Genomic DNA, 23125 nt, shown 5'->3' on the forward strand with positions numbered 1-23125 from the left:
TGTTACTCTGTTTAATGGAGTGGACTCCCTCGCTCTGGTTGATGGAGAGTGGCTGGGCGTTACAAGTGTCAGGAGTGACGGTGTAACGCTTTCATCTTACGGAAACTATCTGTTATTTTACCTAATGGAAACTTTTCTACTTTGACCCGGTCTCGTTTACAGGATGACCGAAACCGCTTCATTTCGGGTAATATCAAACTCTAGATCACTTTTGTCCGGGTTTGGAATCATTTCGGCGATTCGAACTTTGTCTTTTATTGATTTTCTATTCGTAAGAGCGACCGATTTTCGCCGCATGAACGCGTACTGGTCAGCTGCTCATACCCTCAGTCTGCTCAACACTTGTCCATCCTTCCATAATACGTGTCAGCTTGCTCGGTAGGCCCTGAGCCTCGTTTCGAAGCTTCGATTATTTTGGGCGCGTTTGAAGGCCGGATGACAGAATACACACACACATACACACAAACACATACACACAAATACACTTCTCCATGATATGTTTCCCACCTTCTGCACGGCTCTCCAGTCCCTAAATCCCCTAGTACAACCCTCCCCCTTCCAGATCCCTATTCCCTGATCCCTATGCTTCCCATTCATTTTTATTGCCTTCCCGCTCCAAAAAGCACCCCACCCCTTGCATGACTCTCCCCTCCCAAGACCTCAACTCTTAGAACTTCCCTCCCCTCCTCCAAGCCCCCAACCTCAGCACGGCTCTCCCCTCCCAAGATTCCACCCCCCTCCCCACAAGCCCCTGCACGACCCACCCCTTTACGAGCAGATAGAAGGTGTTGGAGTGAGTAGCCCGCTGGCTCGTACTTCATCAAACAGTTTCGTGCATCAGTGACAAGTACTTGTTAGCAGAGTGTCCTCGTAACTCTTCATCACACACGTACTGGCAGACTCTGTCAGCTTCCCTCCGTCACATACCGATGCTTACCTACCTCTACCAGCCCTGGCGCTACGTGAGCCTGATGCGTATTGACTATGACTGAGTCACCTGGCCTCCGTCACATGCACGCTATCTTGCTCGTGTTACCTGAGGTTGACAAGCAGCATACATGCCTCTCCTTCAACGTCCCAGTGTGTCTCTTCCCTACTACCACAGACTTTCCTCCCTGACTCACGTATCAACTCGGGGCGCAGTTCCCTCTCATACAATGCCCTACGGAACGTCCCTAAGGTAAGAATGTGTTAACAGTGTCGCTCACCTGAGGTGGTGAGGGGTGAGGGTCGATGAGTAAGTTCCAGCGAAGCGCACGACCAACACACTCGCTGCCAGTAACACCCACCACGCCGTAGGTACTGCACGGCGTCGCCCCTTGTTTCTGTCCTCCCTCCACCGAGGTTGCCCTCCCTCACCGTCGTGCTGTACCCAGCCTCCCGTACCACACCCCCTGGTGATGTTCCTCCCCCTCTAACTGATGCCTTTGGCAGTAGATATCGTAACGTTAGGCCGCCTCCTTAAGCAAGCTACACTGGCTGGGTCATGGATCAACGCTGAACGTAGCATTACACAAGAACCATCGATCCATCTAAAACATGTAAGTTAATAGTCTCAAGGATAAATACCTAGCATATGAGTAGTAGAATAAGACCCATTATCATGTCAGAGCAAAGGCTGTGTGCATTACGTTTAAGCATTGATCGGGTAATGTTTACGTCTAAGTTAGATATGTAAAGAGCCAATAGTTGATAAAGAAAGGCAAGGGAAATGATCACTGATATATGTACATCCGTGGCGTAATTACGGTATCGACCATGAGCAGGTCGCCAAGGGTCGAGTCTACCTAGGTTCGAATCCTGGTCCAGGTAGCCGAGTCACCATCAACCCAGATGTTCATCCTCACCTTGGGAGATGGTCGATAGACTAGGTACCTTGCTCAGGCCAAAGTATATATATATATATATATATATATATATATATATATATATATATATATATATATATATATATATATCCCTGGGGATAGGGGAGAAAGAATACTTCCCACGCATTCCTCACGTGTCGTAAAAGGCGACTAAAGGAGACGGGAGCGGAGGGGCCAGAAACCCTCCCCTCCTTGTATTTTACCTTTCTAAAAGGGGAAACAGAAGGAGTCACGCGGGGAGTGCTCATCCTCCTCCAAGGCTCAGATTGGGGTGTCTAAATGTGTGTGGATGTAACCAAGATGAGAAAAAAGGAGAGATAGGTAATATTTTTGAGGAAAGGAACCTGGATGTTTTGGCTCTGAGTGAAACGAAATTCAAGGGTAAAGGGAAAGAGTGGTTTAGGAATGTCTTGGGAGTAAAGTCAAGGGTTAGTGAGAGGACAAGAGCAAGGGAAGGAGTAGCACTACTCCTGAAACAGGAGTGGTGGGAGTATGTGATAGAGAGTAAGAAAGTAAACTCTAGATTGATATGGGTAAAACTGAAAGTGGATGGAGAGAGATGGGTGATTATTGGTGCATATGCATCGAGGCATGAGAAGAAAGATCATGAGAGGCAAATGTTTTGGGAGCAGCTGAGTATGTTAGTAGTTTTGATGCACGAGACCGGGTTATAGTGATGCATGATTTGAATGCAAAGGTGAGTAATGTGGCAGTTGAGGGAATAATTGGTGTACATGGGGTGTTCAATGTTATAAATGAAAATGGTGAAGAGCTTGTAGATTTATGTGCTGAAAAAGGAATGGTGATTGGGAATACCTGGTTTAAAAAGAGAGATATACATCAGTATACGTATGTAAGTAGGATAGATGGCCTGAGAGCGTTATTGGATTACGTGTTAATTGATAGGCGTGCGAAAGAGAGACTTTTGGATGTTAATGTGCTGAGAGGTGCAACTGGAGGGATGTCTGAGCATTATCTTATGGAGGCGAAGGTGAAGATTTGTAGAGGTTTACAGAAAAGAAGAGAGAATGTTGGAGTGAAAAGAGTGGTGAGAGTAAGTGAACTTGGGAAGGAGACTTGTGTGAGGAAGTACCAGGAGAGACTGAGTACAGAATGGAAAAAGGTGAGAACAAAGGACGTAAGGGGAGTGGGGGAGGAGTGGGATGCATTTAGGGAAGCAGTGATGGCTTGCCCAAAAGATGCTTGTGGCATGAGAAGCGTGGGCGGTGGGTTGATTAGAAAGGGTAGTGAGTGGTGGGATGAAGAAGTAAGATTATTAGTGAAACAGAAGAGAGAGGCATTTGGACGATTTTTGCAGGGAAATAATGCAAATGAGTGGGAGATGTATAAAAGAAAGAGGAAGGAGATCAAGAGAAAGGCGCAAGAGGTGAAAAAGAGGGCAAATGAGAGTTGGGGTGAGAGAGTTTCATAAAATTTTAGGGAGAATAGAAAGATCTTTTGGAAGGAGGTAAATAAAGTGCGTAAGACAAGGGAATAAATGGGAACTTCAGTGAAGGGGGCAAGTGGGGAGGTGATAACAAGTAGTGGTGATGTGAGAAGAAGATGGAGTGAGTATTTTGAAGGTTTGTTGAATGTGTTTTGATGATAGAGTGGCAGATATAGGGTGTTTTGGTCGGGGTGGTGTGCAAAGTGAGAGGGTTAGGGAAAATGATTTGGTAAACAGAGAAGAGGTATTAAAAGCTTTGCGGAAGATAAAAGCCGGCAAGGCAGCGGGTTTGGATGGTATTGCAGTGGAATTTATTAAAAAAAGGGGGTGACTGTATTGCTGACTGGTTGGTAAGGTTGTTTAATGTATGCATGTACGACTCATGGTGAGGTGCCTGAGGACTAACGGAATGCTTGCATAGTGCCATTGTACAAAGGCAAAGGGGATAAAAGTGAGTGCTCAAACTACAGAGGTATAAGTTTGTTGAGTATTCCTGGTAAATTATATGGGAGGGTATTGATTGAGAGGGTGAAGGCATGTGCAGAGCATCAGATTGGGGAAGAGCAGTGTGGTTTCAGAAGTGGTAGAGGATGTGTGGATCAGGTGTTTGCTTTGAAGAATGTATGTGAGAAATACTTAGAAAAGCAAATGGATTTGAATGTATCATTTATGGATCCAGAGAAGGAATATGACAGAGTTGATAGAGATGCTCTGTGGAAGGTATTAAGAATACATGGTGTGGGAGGCAAGTTGTCAGAAGCAGTGAAAAGTTTCTATCGAGGATGTAAGGCATGTGTACGTGTAGGAAGAGAGGAAAGTGATTGGTTCTCAGTGAATGTAGGTTTGCCGCAGGGATGTGTGATGTCTCCATGGTTGTTTAATTTGTTTATGGATGGGGTTGTTAGGGAGGTGAATTCAAGAGTTTTGGAAAGAGGAGCAAGTATGCAGTCTGTTGTGGATGAGAGAGCTTGGGAAGTGAGTCAGTTGTTGTTCGCTGATGATACAGCGCTGGTGGCTGATTCGTATGAGAAACTGCAGAAGCTGGTGACTGAGTTTGGTAAAGTGAGTGAAAGAAGAAAGCTGAGAGTAAATATGAATAAGAGCAAGGTTATTAGGTACAGTAGGGTTGAGGGACAAGTCAATTGGGTGGTAAGTTTGAATGGAGAAAAACTGGAGGAAGTGAAGTGTTTTAGATATCTGGGAGTGGATTTGGCAACGGATGGAACCATGGAAGCGGAAGTGAATCATAGGGTGGGGGAGGGGGCGAAAGTTCTGGGAGCATTGAAGAATGTGTGGAAGACGAGAACATTATCTCGGAAAGTAAAAATGGGTATGTTTGAAGGAATAGTGGTTCCAACAATGTTATATGGTTGCGAGGCGTGGGCTATGGATAGCGTTGTGCGGAGGAGGGCGGATGTGCTGGAAATGAGATGTTTGAGAACAATATGTGGTGTGAGGTGGTTTGATCGAGTAAGTAATAATAGGGTAAGAGAGATGAGTGGTAATAAAAAGAGTGTGGTTGAGAGAGCAGAAGCGGGTGTTTTGAAATGGTTTGGTCACATGGAGAGAATGAGTGAGGAAAGATTGACAAAGAGGATATATGTGTCAGAGGTGGAGGGAACGAGGAGAACTGGGAAACCAAATTGGAGGTGGAAAGATGGAGTGAAAAAGATTTTGAGTGATCGGGGCCTGAACATGCAGGAGGGTGAAAGGCGTGCAAGGAATAAAGTGAATTGGGGTCGACCTGCTGTCAATGGATTGAACCAGGGCATGTGAAGCGTCTGGGGTAAACCATGGAAAGTTCTGTGGGACCTGGATGTGGAAAGGGAGCTGTGGTTTCGGTGCATTATTACATGACAGCTAGAGACTGAATGTGAACGAAAGTGGCCTTTCTTGTCTTTCCTAGTTCTACCTCGCGCACATTCGGGGGGAGGGGTTTTTTATTTTCATGTGTGGCGGGGTGGCGATGAGAATAAATAAAGGCAGACAGTATGAATTACATGCAGGTATATATATATATATATATATATATATATATATATATATATATATTATATATATATATATATATATATTTCTGTGTGTGTATATATATGTATACGTTGAGATGTATAGGTATGTATATATTGCGTATGTGATGTGGATGTGTATGTATATACATGTTATGTGGGTGGGTTGCGCCATTCTTTCGTCTGTTTCCTTGCGCTACTCCTCGCAGCGACAAACAAATATAAATAAAAATAGATAATAATTATAATTATATAATATTAATATATTATTATATAATATATAATATATAATATTTATATATATTTTTTTTTTTTTTTCTTTTTTTTTTCATGCGATCGTTCCCGCATTTGCGAGTACAGAAAGAGACTGGCCAAGGGAAAATCTCATGCCCCCCTCTTTTCCTTTTTGAAAATTAAAAAAAAAACGAGATAGGATTCACCACCAGTCCCTCCCTTTAGTCGCCTCTACGACACGCAGGGATACGTGGTAAGTATTCTTTCTCCTATCCAGGATAATATATATATATATATATATATATATATATATATATATATATAAAGAGTAAATGAGATGTGTATGGCATGCAGTTGCCTGTGCCGTCCCAGCTAACATGGAAAATTATAGTTGAACTGACGTACATATAAAGTGTGTGGTTGTCTGGTGAGGGTCATAGGTGTGTGTGTGTCGGGGTGGCTGGAGGGTTGCCACACACTTCAGCAGACCGTCATCATCATCGTCAGGACACACTACCGCTAAGTGCGAGGTGGTCCCCACACACAAACACACACACACACTCTCTCTCTCTGCCAGGGGACAGTCGTACACCACTTGTGTGTTAGGTGAGGGTATGAAACCCGGCGTTGTGTTGATTCTACATCAAGTTACAGTTAATATGGCATGTACAAACACAAGGAAGGAGGGTAGGGAGTGAACCAGGCTGGTCACACACACACACACACACACACACACCCACACATACACACAGGCCCCCACATACGATATTGATCACCATATCATTATACTTATTGGAGAACAGCGAAACATACCCTCGTTACAGGCTTTTATGATATTCAGTGGACATATGTATATCCGGAATATCACCATCATACAATCATCCTAAATACAAAGAAAACGTATCCCAGTCATGACTCAAAACGAATATTCGTGAATTGAAAACAAATATTCCTGAAAACTCAAAGAGGATTCACTGTTTCCATATCAATCAGAGGATTGACTCTACACACTGTAAGTGGCATAGTCTGGTCCTTGTGAAAGACCTTCATTAGGTCAATGTAATCCCTTGCTTGTCCACACACCTGTTGGTCAATGCCAAATTGATTCATAATTACCGGAAGCAACAGGTGGGCAATAAGCCGTCAACTACAGCATGATCATCTCTGGGATGGCTGTGTCTGCCTGCTTGCACTAGGGTCTAATGGTACAGTATATATATATATATATATATATATATATATATATATTGCTTTGTCGCTGTCTCCCGCGTTTGCGAGGTAGAGCAAGGAAACAGACGAAAGAAATGGCCCAACCCACCCCCATACACATGTATATACATAAACGTCCACACACGCAAATATACATACCTATATATCTCAATGTACACATATATATATACACACACAGACACATACATATATACCCATGCACACAATTCACACTGTCTGCCTTTATTCATTCCCATTGCCACCTCGCCACACAAGGAATACCATCCCCCTCCCCCCTCATGTGTGCGAGGTAGCGCTAGGAAAAGACAACAAAGGCCCCATTTGTTGACACTCAGTCTCTAGCTGTCATGCAATAATGCCCGAAACCACAGCTCCCTTTCCACATCCAGGCCCCACACAACTTTCCATGTTTTACCCCAGACACTTCACATGCCCTGATTCAATCCACTGATTGAATATATATATATATATATATATATATATATATATATATATATATATATATATATATATATATATATATATATATATATATCCACATAGAATTGAATACGACAGCATAAGTTATTAATGTTCGTTCTTATGTTCTCTAAATACTTCAGTATCATTCTACCATTAGGTGGGTGCTCAAAGACCAGGTGTCCATAGTTATCCATTTATTGATTCGCTATTCACGATCGCAACAGGTGGGTAATAAGCCGTCACCTAAACACACACACACACACACACGCACACACACACACATATACACACCAGTGAAGCACTCATAAGAGTCAACTCGCTGCAGAACTAAACATATTCTCTCATTCATATTGACTTCCTCGAAAGTAGCTTGAAATACAGCTTGGAGCTTGTGTTTAATTTTCCAGCGAGTTTCCATATAATATGTTTTTTTTCATACATACTCGCCATTTCCCACGTTGGCGTGGTAGCGTTCAGAACGGAGGAGTGAGCCTTAGAGTGAATATCCTCACTTGGCCCCCTTCCCTGTTCCTTCTTTTGAAAAAATAAAGACTGGAGGGGTGGATTTCCAGCCCCCGGCTCCTTTCTCTTTTAGTCGCCTTCTGCGACACGCAGGGAATACGTGGGACGTATTCTTTCTTCCCTATCCCCAGGTGTGTGTGTGTATATATATATATATATATATATATATATATATATATATATATATATATATATATATATATATATATACAAAAAAAAAGAAAAATATATATATATATATATATATATATATATATATATATATATATATATATATATATATATATATATATCTTATTAAAAAAAAGGGTTGACTGTATTGTTGACTGGTTGGTAAGGTTATTTAATGTATGTATGACTCATGGTGAGGTGCCTGAAGATTGGCGGAATGCTTGCATAGCGCCATTGTACAAAGGCAAAGGGGATAAGAGCGAGTGCTCAAATTTCAGAGGTATAAGTTTGTTGAGTATTCCTGGTAAATTATATGGGAGGATATTGATTGAGAGGGTGAAGGCATGTACAGAGCATCAGATTGGGGAAGAGCAGTGTGGTTTCAGAAGTGGTAGAGGATGTGTGGATCAGGTGTTTGCTCTGAAGAACGTATGTGAGAAATACTTAGAAAAGCAAATGGATTTGTATGTGGCATTTATGGATCTGGAGAAGGCATATGGTAGAGTTGATAGAGATGCTCTGTGGAAGGTATTAAGAATATATGGTGTGGGGGGCAAGTTGTTAGATGCAGTGAAAAGTTTTTATCTTGGATGTAAGGCTTGTGTACGTGTAGGAAGAGAGGAAATGACTGGTTCTCATTGAATGTTGGTTTGCGGCAGGGGTGTGTGATGTCTCCATGGTTGTTTAATTTGTTTATGGATGGGGTTGTTAGGGAGGTGAATTCAAGAGTTTTGGAAAGAGGGGCAAGTATGCAGTCTGTTGTGGATGAGAGAGCTTGGGAAGTGAGTCAGTTGTTGTTCGCTGATGATACAGCGCTGGTGGCTGATTCGTGTGAGAAACTGCAGAAGCTGGTGACTGAGTTTGGTAAAGTGAGTGAAAGAAGAAAGCTGAGAGTAAATGTGAATAAGAGCAAGGTTATTAGGTACAGTAGGGTTGAGGGACAAGTCAATTGGGAGGTAGGTTTGAATGGAGAAAATGTGGAGGAAGTGAAGTGTTTTAGATATCTAGGAATGGATTTGGCAGCGGATGGAACCATGGAAGCGGACGTGAATCATACGGTGGGGGAGGGGGACGAAAGTTCTGGGACCCTTGAAGAATGTGTGGAGGTCGAGAACATTATCTCGGAAAGTAAAAATGGGTATGTTTGAAGGAATAGTGGTTCCAACAATGTTATATGGTTGCGAGGCGTGGGCTATAGATAGAGTTGTGCGCAGGAGGGTGGATGTGCTGGAAATGAGATGTTTGAGGACAGTCTGTGGTGTGAGGTGGTTTGATCGAGTAAGTAATGAAAGAGTAAGAGAGATGTGTGGTGGTAAAAAGAGTGTGGTTGAGAGAGCAGAAGAGGGTGTTTTAAAATGATTTGGTCACATGGAGAGAATGAGTGAGGAAAGATTGACCAAGAGGATATATGTGTCAGAGGTGGAAGGAACGAGGAGGAGATCAAATTGGAGGTGGAAAGATGGAGTGAAAAAAATTTTGAGTGATCGGGGCCTGAACATGCAGGAGGGTGAAAGGCGTGCAAGGAATAGAGTGAATTGGAACGATGTTTTATATCGGGGTCGACGTGCTGTCAATGGATTAAACAAGGGCATGTGAAGCGTCTGGGGTAAACCATGGAAAGTTCTGTGGGGCGTGGATGTGGAAAGGGAGCTGTGGTTTCGGTGCATTATACATGACAGCTAGAGACTGAGTGTGAACGAATGTGGCCTTTGTTGTCTTTTCTCAGCGCTACCTCGCGCACATGCGGGGGGGGGGGGGGTTGTTATTTCATGTGTGGCGGGGTGGCGATGGGAATGAATAAAGGCAGACAGTATGAATTATGTACATGTGTATATATGTATATTTCTGTATGTGAATATATATATGTATATACGTTGAGATGTATAGGTATGTATATTTGCGTGTGTGGACGTGTATGTATATACATGTGTATGTGGGTGGGTTGGGCCATTCTTTCGTCTGTTTCCTTGCGCTACCTCGCTAACGCGGGAGACAGCGACAAAGCAAAATAAATATGAATATACATATATATCACGACCAGAGGCAAAATACAGTTTCAAGTTGCACTATTTCACTGAGCTTAATAAGCTTAAAAAAACCCATTATCTAATGTCGCGACGAGGTTCTGTTTCTCGCCTTTGCTGTAGTGTTATTTGCTGGCAGAAATTAACGCTGGTAGAAATGAACACTGTCGACCGGGTGCGCTAAGAGAGAGAGATTGTGGCTTCCTCCCACTCTGGTCTGTACACTTTTGAGCAGGGAAGCTCTTGAGTTGCTCACAAAGCCGGGGTGCTAATTCATAGCCAGCAGAAGCAACTAATTAGTATTTACCTAATACAAAATAAGACTCTTACTTGAATTTGTTGAATGGAATGATATCTGAGAAGTCTGGAAGAAAATACAAGTAAGTTTGTATAATTTCGACGTGTCACATTCACGGAAAAGAGGAATTAATGAATAATCTTTATCAACTTAGATTCTGTGTTAGGAGGTCTCGTTTCCTCAGCTCATAACATGACAACTATGGCCACATCAGGTGTAACTGACGTCTCATATACTTCGTGTTTGCTCTTGTGGAACCACAGTGTCATGTTATCCCATTCCCTCGACACTGCGTATATCCGCCTGAATACGCATGTGTATCAAATGCATAACAATGAGCTCATATAAGATATTCCTCCAACACTGTGTATATCCACTTCAATACGCATGTGTATCAAATGCATAACAATGAGCTCATATATAGATTTTCCTCCAACATTGCGTATATCCGCTTGAATACACATGTGTATCAAATGCATAGCAATGAGCTCATATAAGATATTCCTCCAACACTGTGTATATCCGCTTCTGTACGCATGTGTATCAAATGCATAACAATGAGCTCATATAAGATATTCCTCCAACATTGTGTATATCCACTTGAATACGCATGTGTATCAAATGCATAACATTGAGGCGAAATTCGACTAAATTACATTTGTATCATGAGGTACGAAACAGGGCACCTGAGAAAGGCCATAGCATTACCTGACAACAGTTACGATACAACGCTTCGAAACACTGTCTCTGTGGCTGCCCATTCTCGCAGTGTCAACACCACCTCCACACTTAAATGTGTGGTTTACGATCCGGAACACAAGATGAAATGTGTTGTGTTAGCACACCACCGCTCATTACCTGGTAATGTCCCTACACACACGGGAGGAAAGCTATCGGGTGCTCTTAAGAGGCGAAGGGAGCTTTAATTGGCGTAATCACACAGTCTTTTGTTATGTGTGTGTGTGTGTGTATATATATATATTTCTTTTCTTCTTTCATACTATTCGCCATCTCCCGCATTAGCGAGGTTGCGTTAAGAACAGAGGACTGGGCCTTTGAGGGAATATCCTCATCTGGCCCCCTTCTCTGTTCCTTCTTTGGTAAAAAAAAAAAAAAAAAAACAAGAGGGGAGGATTTCCAGCTCCCCGCTCCCTCTCCTTTTAGTCGCCTTCTACGACACGCAGGGAATACGTGGGAAGTATTCTATCTCCTCTATCCCTTGGGATATATATATATATATATATATATATATATATATATATATATATATATATATATATATATATATATATATATATATATGTGTGTGTGTGTGTGTGTGTTGTCAGCATTGGAACACTTCACGTTTCAAAATATAAATCATTATAATCAAAGCTTTGATTTCAGGAATGGGTCCTACATCCCTACACATCTGCTACACATATTGAAGATATTATCTGCTTGTCATCAGAGCTGGGGGACCCAGTGATATCCACTTCCAGTGGACGAGCTTGTGCTGAACACAACGTCTGTAAAGACGTCCCTCAATCTGGAGCAGTGGAAGGCAAAAGATCATACACCGTTACACATCCCAAGACCCAGAGATCATGTCGGGTCGACTCCACTTTATTTAGAAGCTCGTGTGTCTCCCCTGGTGGTGGTGCTACTCGAAGTGGCGCTACTGCAAGTTGGACGACAGTTCTCTGCTTTACACTGAAGTGGTGTCCATCCTCTGGACGGCCTGTGCTTCAAGTCAAGCTTGTTAAGACCTTGAGAGCCGCCTGGTACTGAAGCGTGAGGCCTGTCAGGCCTCGACGCCCACCTGATTGTGAAACCAACACTCAGGCTGGTCGTGGGCAGTGTTCAGCCAACGCCCACACACCACAAACCTCTTACAGTGTTATGATACGTTTTTCTCAACTAAACCAATGCGATTTTCATATCAAAAGACACATTCTTCGATGCTCCACTTCTCGTGGAATACTCTGCTGCCCTTAAGAACCACGTCCGGTTCATCCACTTTAGTGTTTTCAGTCCACTTGACCTCACGTCCTTCATCTGAAGTCTATCATGCTATTACGAGAATCATCGAGGTGATGGAAGAGAGTCAGTACGATCCGCGAGACGCCACCAGTCAATCCTGCATCAGATCTTCCCAGTACTAAATAGAGAGAGACAGAGAGATCTCCCCCACCCACAGCAGGTACTGCACTATCTGAATTACCAATATCACTCTATCTGGTAGTGTGACCTTACAATATGAGAGGGCACAGAAGCCTCCTAGGGATACTCACACTTACTTCTGACATTATCAGACACCAGGGACCTGCACCAGTAACAATGCAGACTGTGTGTTTAGAATAAAGATTTATTGACATTTGGAAACCCGAGGTGTCTGGAGCGTCCATCAGCTAAATGTGTTTCATAACTCCGTGTCGGGTTCAGGTGACTTATACGTGTCGTGTTTTCTTTTTTTCAGAATGGTGCTGGAAGTGTCGCTGGCCAAGAGGTGTTGCTGCTTCAGTCTACGTACCGGCAGCCTCATCATCGGCTCCATCTACCTGGTGAGTACCGAGGGTATGGCTGCCTCACATAGCCTCTATCTATCTTGTGAGTACCGGGGGGTGATGACCTGATTGGTATGGCTGCCTCACATAGGCTCCATCTATCTTGTGAGTATCGAGGGGTGAAGACCTAATTGGTATGGCTGCTTCACATAGGCTCCATCTATCTTGTGAGTATCGAGGGGTGATGACCTGATTGGTATGGCTGCCTCACAAAGGCTCCATCTATCTTGTGAGTACCGAGGGGTGATCATCTGACTGGTGAGACTGCTTCATCATAGGCTCCATCTATCTAGTGAGTCACACCTCGAAGGGCTTCATGACCTGAGTGGTGTTTCCCTGACCTGCGGCCAGGTCAGAGGCCGAAGGCTTACTGTGACTGTCAGACTACCGCAACCAGGATTCGAACCTATGCGCTCGTGAGTGCGGCCTGTGATAGCGTCTCAGACATCAACGCTAACCGCTACATCACTGTTTACGAGTCTTTCGTAAGTCTTTTGCTAAGTGAGCGCGCTTTGCTGTACTACATCTTCAGGGAAATTAAATTTATTTCTAGTCGTCCCTGAAATGTAATACACGAAAGCTCCTTCAAATCTATAGTATTTCATTTTTCCTCCGGGTCTGATCACGCACATCACTAATTTATCTGCATATATAAACTTTTTCTCAGTTCCCGAGTCAGCGAGGCAGCACCAGGGGTAAACATATCCCCTTTCCGGCTGTCAAGTGCATTGCACAGAAACCAGAGTCCCCTATCCACAAGCAGGCCCTACACATCTTTCCGTGGCTTCCACCGACCACTTCAGATGCCCTGGTTCAGCCAAATGACAGCACTCCGCGAATTCTCAAGCAACGTAATCCAAAAGTACACAAAATCCGAACTACCCAATCAACAAGTCACCCATTCCTAAAGAAATTCAACTGCAATCATTCCAACAGTTTTGCCATACTACATCTTACCCAAGGCTTTCACCACCTGTTCTCTTTTCACCAGACCACTCCATCATAACTAACTCAATTGGCTTACCTCCCTGACCCAGACATCCCACAGCTTCCAGAATAATAATCTGATGTATGAACTACGCTCCTTTTGATCTTTGGATGTTTTAGTTGTGCCTATTGTATCTAAGTTTGGTGTTGTTATATCGTCTGCTACATGACTTACATGACTGTGTTTTGACACGAGCGCCCCCTCTCCACAGGTCCTGGGACTTCTTACGACAGCCACCGCTATTGGCTTCGTCTCCATCGGTGAGTTGGAAGGGTGTACTTCTTAACTCTCATTACCCATCAATACGTCACACTCGACCGCCACACTGCCTCATCCGTCGCACTGCTCTGCTCCTCTCCTACCTCACCCATCACACTGCCCGACCCCTATACACCACACCATCCGTCACACTGATCCACTATTCACCCTCATTAATTCGTCGCATGGCCACATTCATCACACTATCACGTCACACTATCACACTGTTGTACTCGGCACATGTCAACACACTCCAGTCTCCCGCCTCAGTGTTCACTCGACACACTGTCATACTCGACACACTGTCCCACTTGACACATTGTCCAGCTCGACGCACTGTCCCGCTCGACTTGTTATTCCACCTGTCACACGACCCTGTTCAGCACAAGACCCTCTTTGTTACACTGATCTCACCCGCTCTACCTCTTTGCTCTGTACATCACCCTGCACGACCTGTCACATTCTCTCTCCCCAAGTCTTTCTCGCACATTTTCAGAGCAAATACCCGGGGTCACAGATCCTATTCCGCTCCTGAATCCAGGTTGGGGTGAGGAGTTTTTTTTACACCCTGGAGAGCAAGGCGTGTGTGGGAGTAGAGATGGAGGAAGGCGAGTAGTGGTTTAAGAGGGTCTGTGGAGAGGGTGAGTGGTTTCTACCATAGCTCTTTATTCTGTTTACGGACGGGTGGTGAGGGAGGCAGAAGCCGAGGGTTCTGGAGCGAGAGGCAGGTGTACAGTATACTAAGGTTGGGATGGGTTAGTGCGATGAGTCAGCTGAAGTTTGCAGATGAGATAGCAGTGAACTCCAGAATCTGGCAATCGAGTCTGGGAGACTAATCGCGTGAAAGGAAGAAGATGAACTCATGTAAATAACAGAAAGGTAAATGACGTATAGCAAGGAGCGGAGACAAGATAGCTTGAGTCTAAATGGGGAGGATCTGCAGGCATGATATGAGTCAGGATGGAAGAGGGAGCTAGTGATGCGTTTAGTATGTGGATGGAGTGTGATCACTGTCTAATTGGGCACATGTGGGTATGTTTGACGGTACAGTAAGCCCAACGGTGTTGTATGGATGCGAGTCTTCAGATGTCCTGATTGCAAACGAGCGAAGGAGGGTGGAGGTGTTGGGAATCAACTACTTAAAGACAATATGTCGTGTGAGGTTGGTATAGAGTGATAGTAGGTAAAGATTTAATACAGAGGTGGCAAAGGTATGCTGAAACGGCTTGAACTTATCGAGGGAATGATAGTGAAAAACGTGGCGAGAAGGATCTACGTTTTAAAAGTGTTGGGAGCAAGGGAAAGGGAAAGACCGAAGAGCTGAACATTTTGGAAGGCGAGAAGCGTGCATGGGATAGAATGAACTGGATCAATGTGGGGGAAGGGGGACGATGTGCAATCAACCGAGCTGAATGAGAACATATGAAGCGATCAAGGGAAGCCACGACATAGTCTACAGGGCTTGGCTGTAGATGGCGTGTTGATGTTCCAGCAAAAGATGATGATGTCTACAGTTATCTCACTTTAACGTAAAAACAGCAAAAATATAAATATACAATCAGGATTGCTGCCATCAAAATATACCACTATCATCAATACCACCTTAACATCGCCCTAATCAGCGCAATCACCAGCCTCAACAGCCAACACGACCACCTCACAAAACTACCACACACCCCAATTTTCAGGTTACCACGACAGCTGGGCGTTGCTGCTGGTGTCCCTCGCTATGGTCGGGTTCAACATTAGCCTCATCGCTGGCGTAGTGCGGGTGAGTCTCTCCCAGTCCACCAGCACACCAGTAGCTCCTCCCGGTCCACCAGCACACCAGGAGCTCCTCCCAGTCCTGTAGCACACCTGTAGCTCCTCCCAATCCACTTATTTACCAGTAGATCTTCCTAGTCCACTAACTTACCAGTAGCTCCTCCCAGTCCACCAGCTCACCAGTAGCTCCTCCCAATCCACTTATTTACCAGTAGATCTTCCTAGTCCACTAACTTACCAGTAGCTCCTCCCAGTCCACCAGCTCACCAGTAGCTCCTCCCAGTCCACTAGCACACCTGTAGCTCCTCCCAGTCCACTAACACAGCAGCAAATCCTAAAGCATCTCAATATGATGATCCTTTCCCAGGTATGGTTCATGGTTAGGTCAATGAGAGCCAATGATGTGAGCATCATGTCTGAGTATAGCGCTCCCCTCGAGAGCTCAGATTCACACGTAACCCTCCCAGGGATAACTATTGATTCCCCGTGTCATCCCTTCAGCTCCCATGGACGTCCTGGAGGCGTCACCACCACTCCCTCCGACACTATACCAGAGGCATCCTCACTTTTCCCCCCCTCCTCCGCCTCACACAGAGTAGCTACGTGGCCGTCATGTTCTGGGTGCTGGCCTCGCTCGTGGCCATAGAAGCCAACTTGATCTTTGTGGTGCGGGACGCGATTCAGCTGAGCGTCCCTGTGTTAGTTGTCTGTATCCGGTTGAGTGTCGCCCTCCTCCAGGCCTTCACCACAGCCGTCGTGCGATCCTTCTCCGTTACAGTAAGTGCCAGACCTCCTTCTAATCTTGATTACTATATAAAGTCTCCCAAAACATCACATCTACGGGTGATGACGCCGCTTCACCTTCCTCAGTATTTCTCCGATGCCCCCTGGTGTCGATCGGTGCTACGAGGCGCCTCCTCCCATAGCTAGATAATAAGCCCTTCAAATCATCCACGCTTCCATCTTGCCATAGGCATTAGCCGGTCATCAGATCAACGCTTGCAGCTCGCCGTCAACGGTACTATGATAACTTCTGACAAACCCACAACCCTGCTACGCGCCCAAAGAGGGAGCGTCGCTTCTGTTATAATATAATCAACTCGTCCCAGCTCCTTTTTTTTTTCTTCTTCTTCATACTAGTATTTGATCGTTGATGTAAATCAGCCTTTGATCTATATTGCTCATATAGGAACGCAAAAGGTAGTTGTACATTTGCGTATCTATTGGTACAGAAGCAATGGCATTTCAACAGAATTTCTCGCCTGAAACATATTCGCTTTATTGATGATGCAGATGTCAGTTTCAATTATCGGGCCTTTTATTTTCGCGCATCGATTGCAGCTGAGAATTTCAATGATAAAAATTGATAATGAGAGGATTATCAAGTGGTGCTACCGGACTCCGCCTGCTCGAGGTGACGCCGCGAGGGATAAGGGCCCTTGAGGCGAGGCTGATATCATCAATAGTCGGTAGAGCGTCATCAAAGAAGTCATATCCTGAACCCGACTTGGTCTATCATACTCATAAGACCACCTCTTATTGGTCATACGGACCTTCTCTTCCTTGTAATTTGTTACACTTTTTTGTTCAACGTATGTTATGAAGTCCTTCATATATCACCTGACTTATATTTCTTTCTTGTATCTCCCCGATGATGTGATTATTATACGAAAGTGCACTTGGGAACTTATCGTGTTTCATTTCCCGATGGACTCGTAGGAATAATATATATATATATATATATATATATATATATATATATATATATATATATATATATATATATATATATATATATTGGAAAGGAACACAATGGAGCGAGTGGTCAAGTATATTCCTGTGAGTCCACGAGGAAATGAAATACGATAAGTTCCCAAGTGCACTTTCGTGTAATAATCACATCATCAGGAGAGATACAAGAAAGAAACATAACAGTCAGTTGATATACAAGGATGACACGTAGCTAGACCATCATTTGTTTACACACACACACACACACACACACACACACCCACGAAGAGTTCGCAGGAAAAAGACTTTTTTTACAGAATCCAAATTTTCATATCTTTGGGTCTGACTTGTAAACTGAAGTCACTGAAATGAGCAATGATCCCTCGACTTACCTGAAATATAGGTTCAGACTACAGCACTCCGATATATCTGAAATATATCTTCAAATCCGGACTACAGCTTTATACAGTTTCCTGAAATTTACTGTTATAATGACCTACTTTCAGAGGCCTGATACAGAATTTGAAATGAATGTTCTTCGAGTTACTTAATGTCTACACTAGGTTCTTCTGAATTACTTTATAGTTATAACGTCACAATTACAGTCTTCTGAATCACCATAAATCAACTAATATTCTCAATCCATTTCAGCATCTCTCTCATTTCAGATGCCCTCCTAGTTCAGTCACAAACTTCAGGCGTCAAAGGCTACTGACTTCAGGCGTCAAAGGCTACTGACTTCAGATGTCAAAGACTGCTGACGTCAAAGGCTACTGACTTCAGACGTCAAAGGCTACTGACTTCAGAAACATGGACATTGTGCCCTCCAGGTGAGTGGTGGAGTTCGTCTCCAACACCTACCCCCCAACCCTTCACCACTCTGGACCAAACGCCGGGTTTTGATAAGTAGCCGATACAAAGTCGTACGCGACGCCAAAAGACCATGTTGTATGCGTTCCAATCGCGACAAGTGTTTACATGAAAGGAAACTGGGAAGAACCAAGTGTTTTCTGTACAGTGATGAGCTCATCTGTCCTCGCAGATAACCTACATTTTACCGCTGAAGACAATCGTTTTCTTGTGGTTCAAAGTTTTCTATAATTGTATAAATAAATGCTAGAAACAAACATCATAATCCTTTAACTATATCATTTCATGCATCGTAGTGCTTTTGTTGAATTGAGAAATATATTCTGGTAATTTAGAACCTTATCTAAAAGTTGGTATTCATTTGTTTTGTATATTTCACAACGTTCAAACGTCTTCCCATCTCTAGCTGTTGCCGCCCTTGCTGTGCTGGTCTCCAGCCTTTCTGTAACCAACTCTCTCATCTATCCTCCTTCTCCTCCTCCTTCGGGTAGGCTTCCTCTTGAAGAGGTTCTTTAGGGGTTTTACAAAATCAATTTGTAGAGAAAAACTAACTAACTAACAAGGTTAGTGTTTGTCTCCCTTATGAAACTGTACCAGTGAGGCGCCTTGCAAACTTTGCTGCCCCAGAGTTGGGTGAGGCTTAATGAGAACATAGACTCACTCCACATCACTATTTTGTGAGAGACGTTGTGGCTACCCAGTCCTCGCTGATGTATGATGTGGTTCCCCCTATCTGTCCACGTATCGTTGGTGTTTTGACAAGTGTTGGCGGATTTATATAAGTTCCTCTTCACTGTATACCCGAGTCCAGGCCATCGTGACTCTTCAAGAGTGTGTGGAGAGTCAAAATCAACATTCACTAGTCGAGATTACGTATGGAAACTTAGATTATATTTGTGGTTGAGTCAGATGGTGATAGTCTTTCATCCCTCATCTGTGTTAGAGGGCTTCTGCTGGTAACATCCGTGGATACTTGTTGGATACAATCAGTTGAGATTCTCAAATGATGGCGAGAGCCAATAAAAGGTGAAATAAGTGGAGCAATCGTACTGTAACTCGTCATCTGTCATATGACGCGGTTGGCAGTACAATGGCCATGGGTTATAATCCAATACGCGTGTTTGAGAGGGACGCCTTAAACCTTCCCTGGTAGATGGTGAACCTAGGGTTTAAGAATACACAGAAAGGTGTCTTTATATCCAAGTGCACCACAGAAATAGACGCAGATTCCCTCACTTACAGAAATAAGGGGAGGGAAATAATGTCACTTTGACAAACCCCATCAGTCAAAGTTACCGGGGGATACGCGCCCTCAGTGGCCTACATTCCTAACGCACCAGTACAAAACGCGAACGTAAATATACCCATATTCTGCACGAGGGCAGCCCGCCCATTGGTGAGGGACCTAAGCACTGGGTCTCGGGGGCTGGCCTTGTAATCCCGGCCCCCCACGAGAGCCAGGCTCTCCCCCCCTGGTGAGGCGGAGTTAACTCAGCGGCTCCTGAAGGACGAATCACCTTTTGCAATGCTAGACTGATTACTTGTGAATGGCCTCCTCTTACACCTTGTGGCAAGACTTGAGAACGACCTCCCCCCTCGATAGCATGCCGAGAACGACCTCCTCCTCCTTGACAACTTGTCGAGAGCGACCTCTTCCTCGACAGCTTGCCGGAGCGATCTCCTCCTTGACATTTGCCAAGAACGACCTCTGCCCTACCAGCTGGTTGAAGAAGGTGCGAGCTAAGCAGGGAAATGCCATAGATCCTTGAGGGAACAGATAACTCCCACCCTCTTCCGAGTACACACACACCCACACACACCTACCAACACACACACACACACACACGCACACACACAGACACACACACTCCTCCATCCCCACTGGCGAAGGACATTCAAAACCCAATTCGTTTCTCTTTTCCCTTGAGGATTTGATTTCTCATTCCCTCACTCCCTCCCTCTCTCTCTCTCTCTGACCTTATCTTACCCTGTCCCTCCACCCCTCACCTGCCTTCCTCCTCCTCCTCCTCTACCCACTCCCACCTCCCTTCCTAACCACAATTCACTTCATCAGCGTCCGCCAGCCTCCCCACCCAGCCCCCGCCCACACTTCATCTCGTCTCCTTGCTGCCGCCCACTCTGGAGCCGCGCCACCACCGACTTCCACATGACGGATCCCTCCGCCCTGCCGGGCGGGCTTCGTCTCCTCATTTGTCAAGTTTCTCAATCAATGATTCACTCAGGCACCTTAGCCCATGAATATCTAGACCGTGCTCAAAACTCGCGTCTTTATGTATATGACTAAGCGAACTTTATCTATGTGACTAACTTTAGGTACTATGAGGCAGTTTCCTTCTCTTTTAAAAAAAGATATTATGTACATATGTGATAACTATTTATAGTTCCTATTTACTATAATGAGAGATGTTGTCCCAGCTCTTGACTTTGTACGTATATATGTACTATGTCTCACTTTTATACATACCATATATATATACACACACACAGGTACCCATTTATCGACCAGCTCCGAGGGAAAGATGAGTACCTGGATTGACTGTGGGCAGACTGATGCGCACAGGGATTCAAACAAGGGCGGGCGGGCCCTGTACGTAAATCATACGTGTGTGTTTATGTGTTGAAGTTTTGTGCCTTGCATAAACACTCGTTAATCTTCGTATATTCAGTGTCTCTCCTTTATCATGTAACCAAAATAAATATCACAATACTCAAAGTACTGCAAGATCTCAATACACTTTGCAACACACAACACAACAAACACATTACTAATCTTAGCAACTCAGTGAGGTTGTATAGAACACACAGGCTTCACTATGACTTCCATCAGCATATCTCATTCCATATACATTAGGGGATAACATCTCAATTTCATTTATGTTAAGAAAAACGTAAGAAAACCATACGTCTTGGTAGACAAAATAATTCATTTACCTCTGAATAACTAATTCGTCATTATAGATCGTGTATACTACATAATGGATAGATGCTGTAATCAATGTCTTTATCGCGTTCGAATGTCACAAACTTACATGCTAAGAGGATAAACACTACAGTTATGAAGGACGGGGCCACAAGGACATGTTGCTCTGTTGGGCCTTGTTTATCTAAGCAAGGGTAGAGCTAGCAAGACAGATGCGTGCAGGACAATCGTAGGCAATGTCAGTGAGCATCTGTTTTACAGCTGCGTCCTCAGTCATCATTCTGGGACTGTGTGTCAACAAGGTGTGTTGTTCCTTGTACCATCAACCAGCCGCTAATGTAGCGGTTAACGCTGCTGACAGTGATGCCTTCGAGGTTCGAATCCTGGTTATGGCAGTCGGTCTATAGTCAACTCAAGGTCTTCATTCTCCCCCTCCTCTAGCGGATGGTCGATCAATTGGGTATGGCTCGGGCAAGGATAGATAGACAGATGAAGTTAATGAGATGGCCTTCATTACGGTATTCAATTACCTTTGTAATCTACCAATTCATCGCCATAGAATTGGAGTAAACGCGCTAAGAGAACACACGTAATTCGTCTCCCCTTAGTATGGGTTGGCTAGCAAACGGTATTGAGACATCTGATCAACTCATTGTCTCCTTGTTCAGTCACCTGACTCATGCCAAGCTATGTCCCATACCTTCGCCAATATGTGCGACACAGACGCCAATTCTGTGCAACCCTGGTCTCCAGAGAACCGTTCGAGCCGATGGGAAAATCTACCCTCGCTTGCCCATTACCTGTTGGCTCAATAACCCGAGCAGCGTGTATCATGGTTGATGAGCGATTGCTCTCTCTCTCTCTCTCTCTCTCTCTCTCTCTCTCTCTGACCAGCCGAGCGTCTCACTATCCTAGGCGGGATTGCACGACCCAGCGAGCCTCTCCCCCACCTTCGTCAGATCCAGCACCACACCAGCAGCAGCTGAAGGCGGCTGACTATGTGCAATAGGGAAACGAAGTTCACCAACCCCGGAGTTGGGAGATGGTCCGCTTCCAGCCCTGCCTGGATGGTCCGCTTCCAGCCTTGCCTGGATGGTGCGCTTCCATCCCTGTCTGGATGGTCTACTTCCAACCCTGTCTGGAAGGTCCGCTTCCAACCCTGTTTGGAAGGTCCGCTTCCATCCCTGCCTGGATGGTCCGCTTCCAGCCCTATCTGGATGGTCCATTTCCAACCCTGTCTGGAAGGTCTGCTTCCAGCCCTGCCTGGATGGTCCGCTTCCATCCCTGTCTGGAAGGTCTGCTTCCAGCCCTGCCTGGATGGTCTGCTTCCATCCCTACCTGGATGGTCCGCTTCCAGCCTTGCCTGGATGGTCCGCTTCCAGCCTAGCCTGGATGGTCTGCTTCCATCCCTACCTGGATGGTCCACTTCCAGCCCTGCCTGGATGGTCCGTTTCCAGCCCAAGGACCATCACAGGATTGAGGCTTTAGAACTTCCTCTGTACAACTTCGTTCACATGTGTCGTGTCTCGGACCCTCATCTCCTGCCGATGATGTTTCTCACGTCTTCAATTTGCCTCTTCGTCGCCACTCGCCCTTCTCGAACGCCCTGGGCCCCTCTCAAGCCTTCCATTCCCCCCACACCACCATCACAGGTTTCCATAACCGGCCCATCTCTGCCTGTATACCCAACCTCTTCAGTTAGCCTCTCAGCTTATCTGCTTCACAGACCCTAATCTCCAGCTCTATTTTAATTGCTTCTACT

General features: G+C 44.8%; 1 protein-coding gene across 1 annotated transcript; it reads left to right on the plus strand.

Annotated features, from left to right (window-relative positions):
• Positions 1 to 1283: 1283 nt before the first annotated feature.
• Positions 1284 to 18674, plus strand: LOC139748063 (uncharacterized). Its single transcript, XM_071660650.1, has 6 exons — positions 1284 to 1541; positions 12724 to 12808; positions 14011 to 14059; positions 15746 to 15828; positions 16416 to 16598; positions 18221 to 18674. Exons 2-6 carry the CDS (start codon positions 12725 to 12727, stop codon positions 18230 to 18232), a joined length of 411 nt encoding a protein of 136 aa, XP_071516751.1. The 5' UTR covers positions 1284 to 1541; position 12724; the 3' UTR covers positions 18233 to 18674.
• The last annotated feature ends 4451 nt before the right edge of the window (positions 18675 to 23125 follow it).

The sequence above is a fragment of the Panulirus ornatus genome, chromosome 72 (genome assembly GCF_036320965.1).
Source record: "Panulirus ornatus isolate Po-2019 chromosome 72, ASM3632096v1, whole genome shotgun sequence".
NCBI lineage: Eukaryota > Metazoa > Arthropoda > Malacostraca > Decapoda > Palinuridae > Panulirus > Panulirus ornatus.

Coding starts and splice junctions, on each gene's coding strand:
- LOC139748063 (XM_071660650.1), top strand. CDS start 12,725: ATGGTGCTGGAAGTGTCGCTGGCCAAGAGGTGTTGCTGCTTCAGTCTA. Junction 12,809..14,010: donor TCATCGGCTCCATCTACCTG/GTGAGTACCGAG, acceptor CCCTCTCCACAG/GTCCTGGGACTTCTTACGAC. Junction 14,060..15,745: donor TATTGGCTTCGTCTCCATCG/GTGAGTTGGAAG, acceptor CCCAATTTTCAG/GTTACCACGACAGCTGGGCG.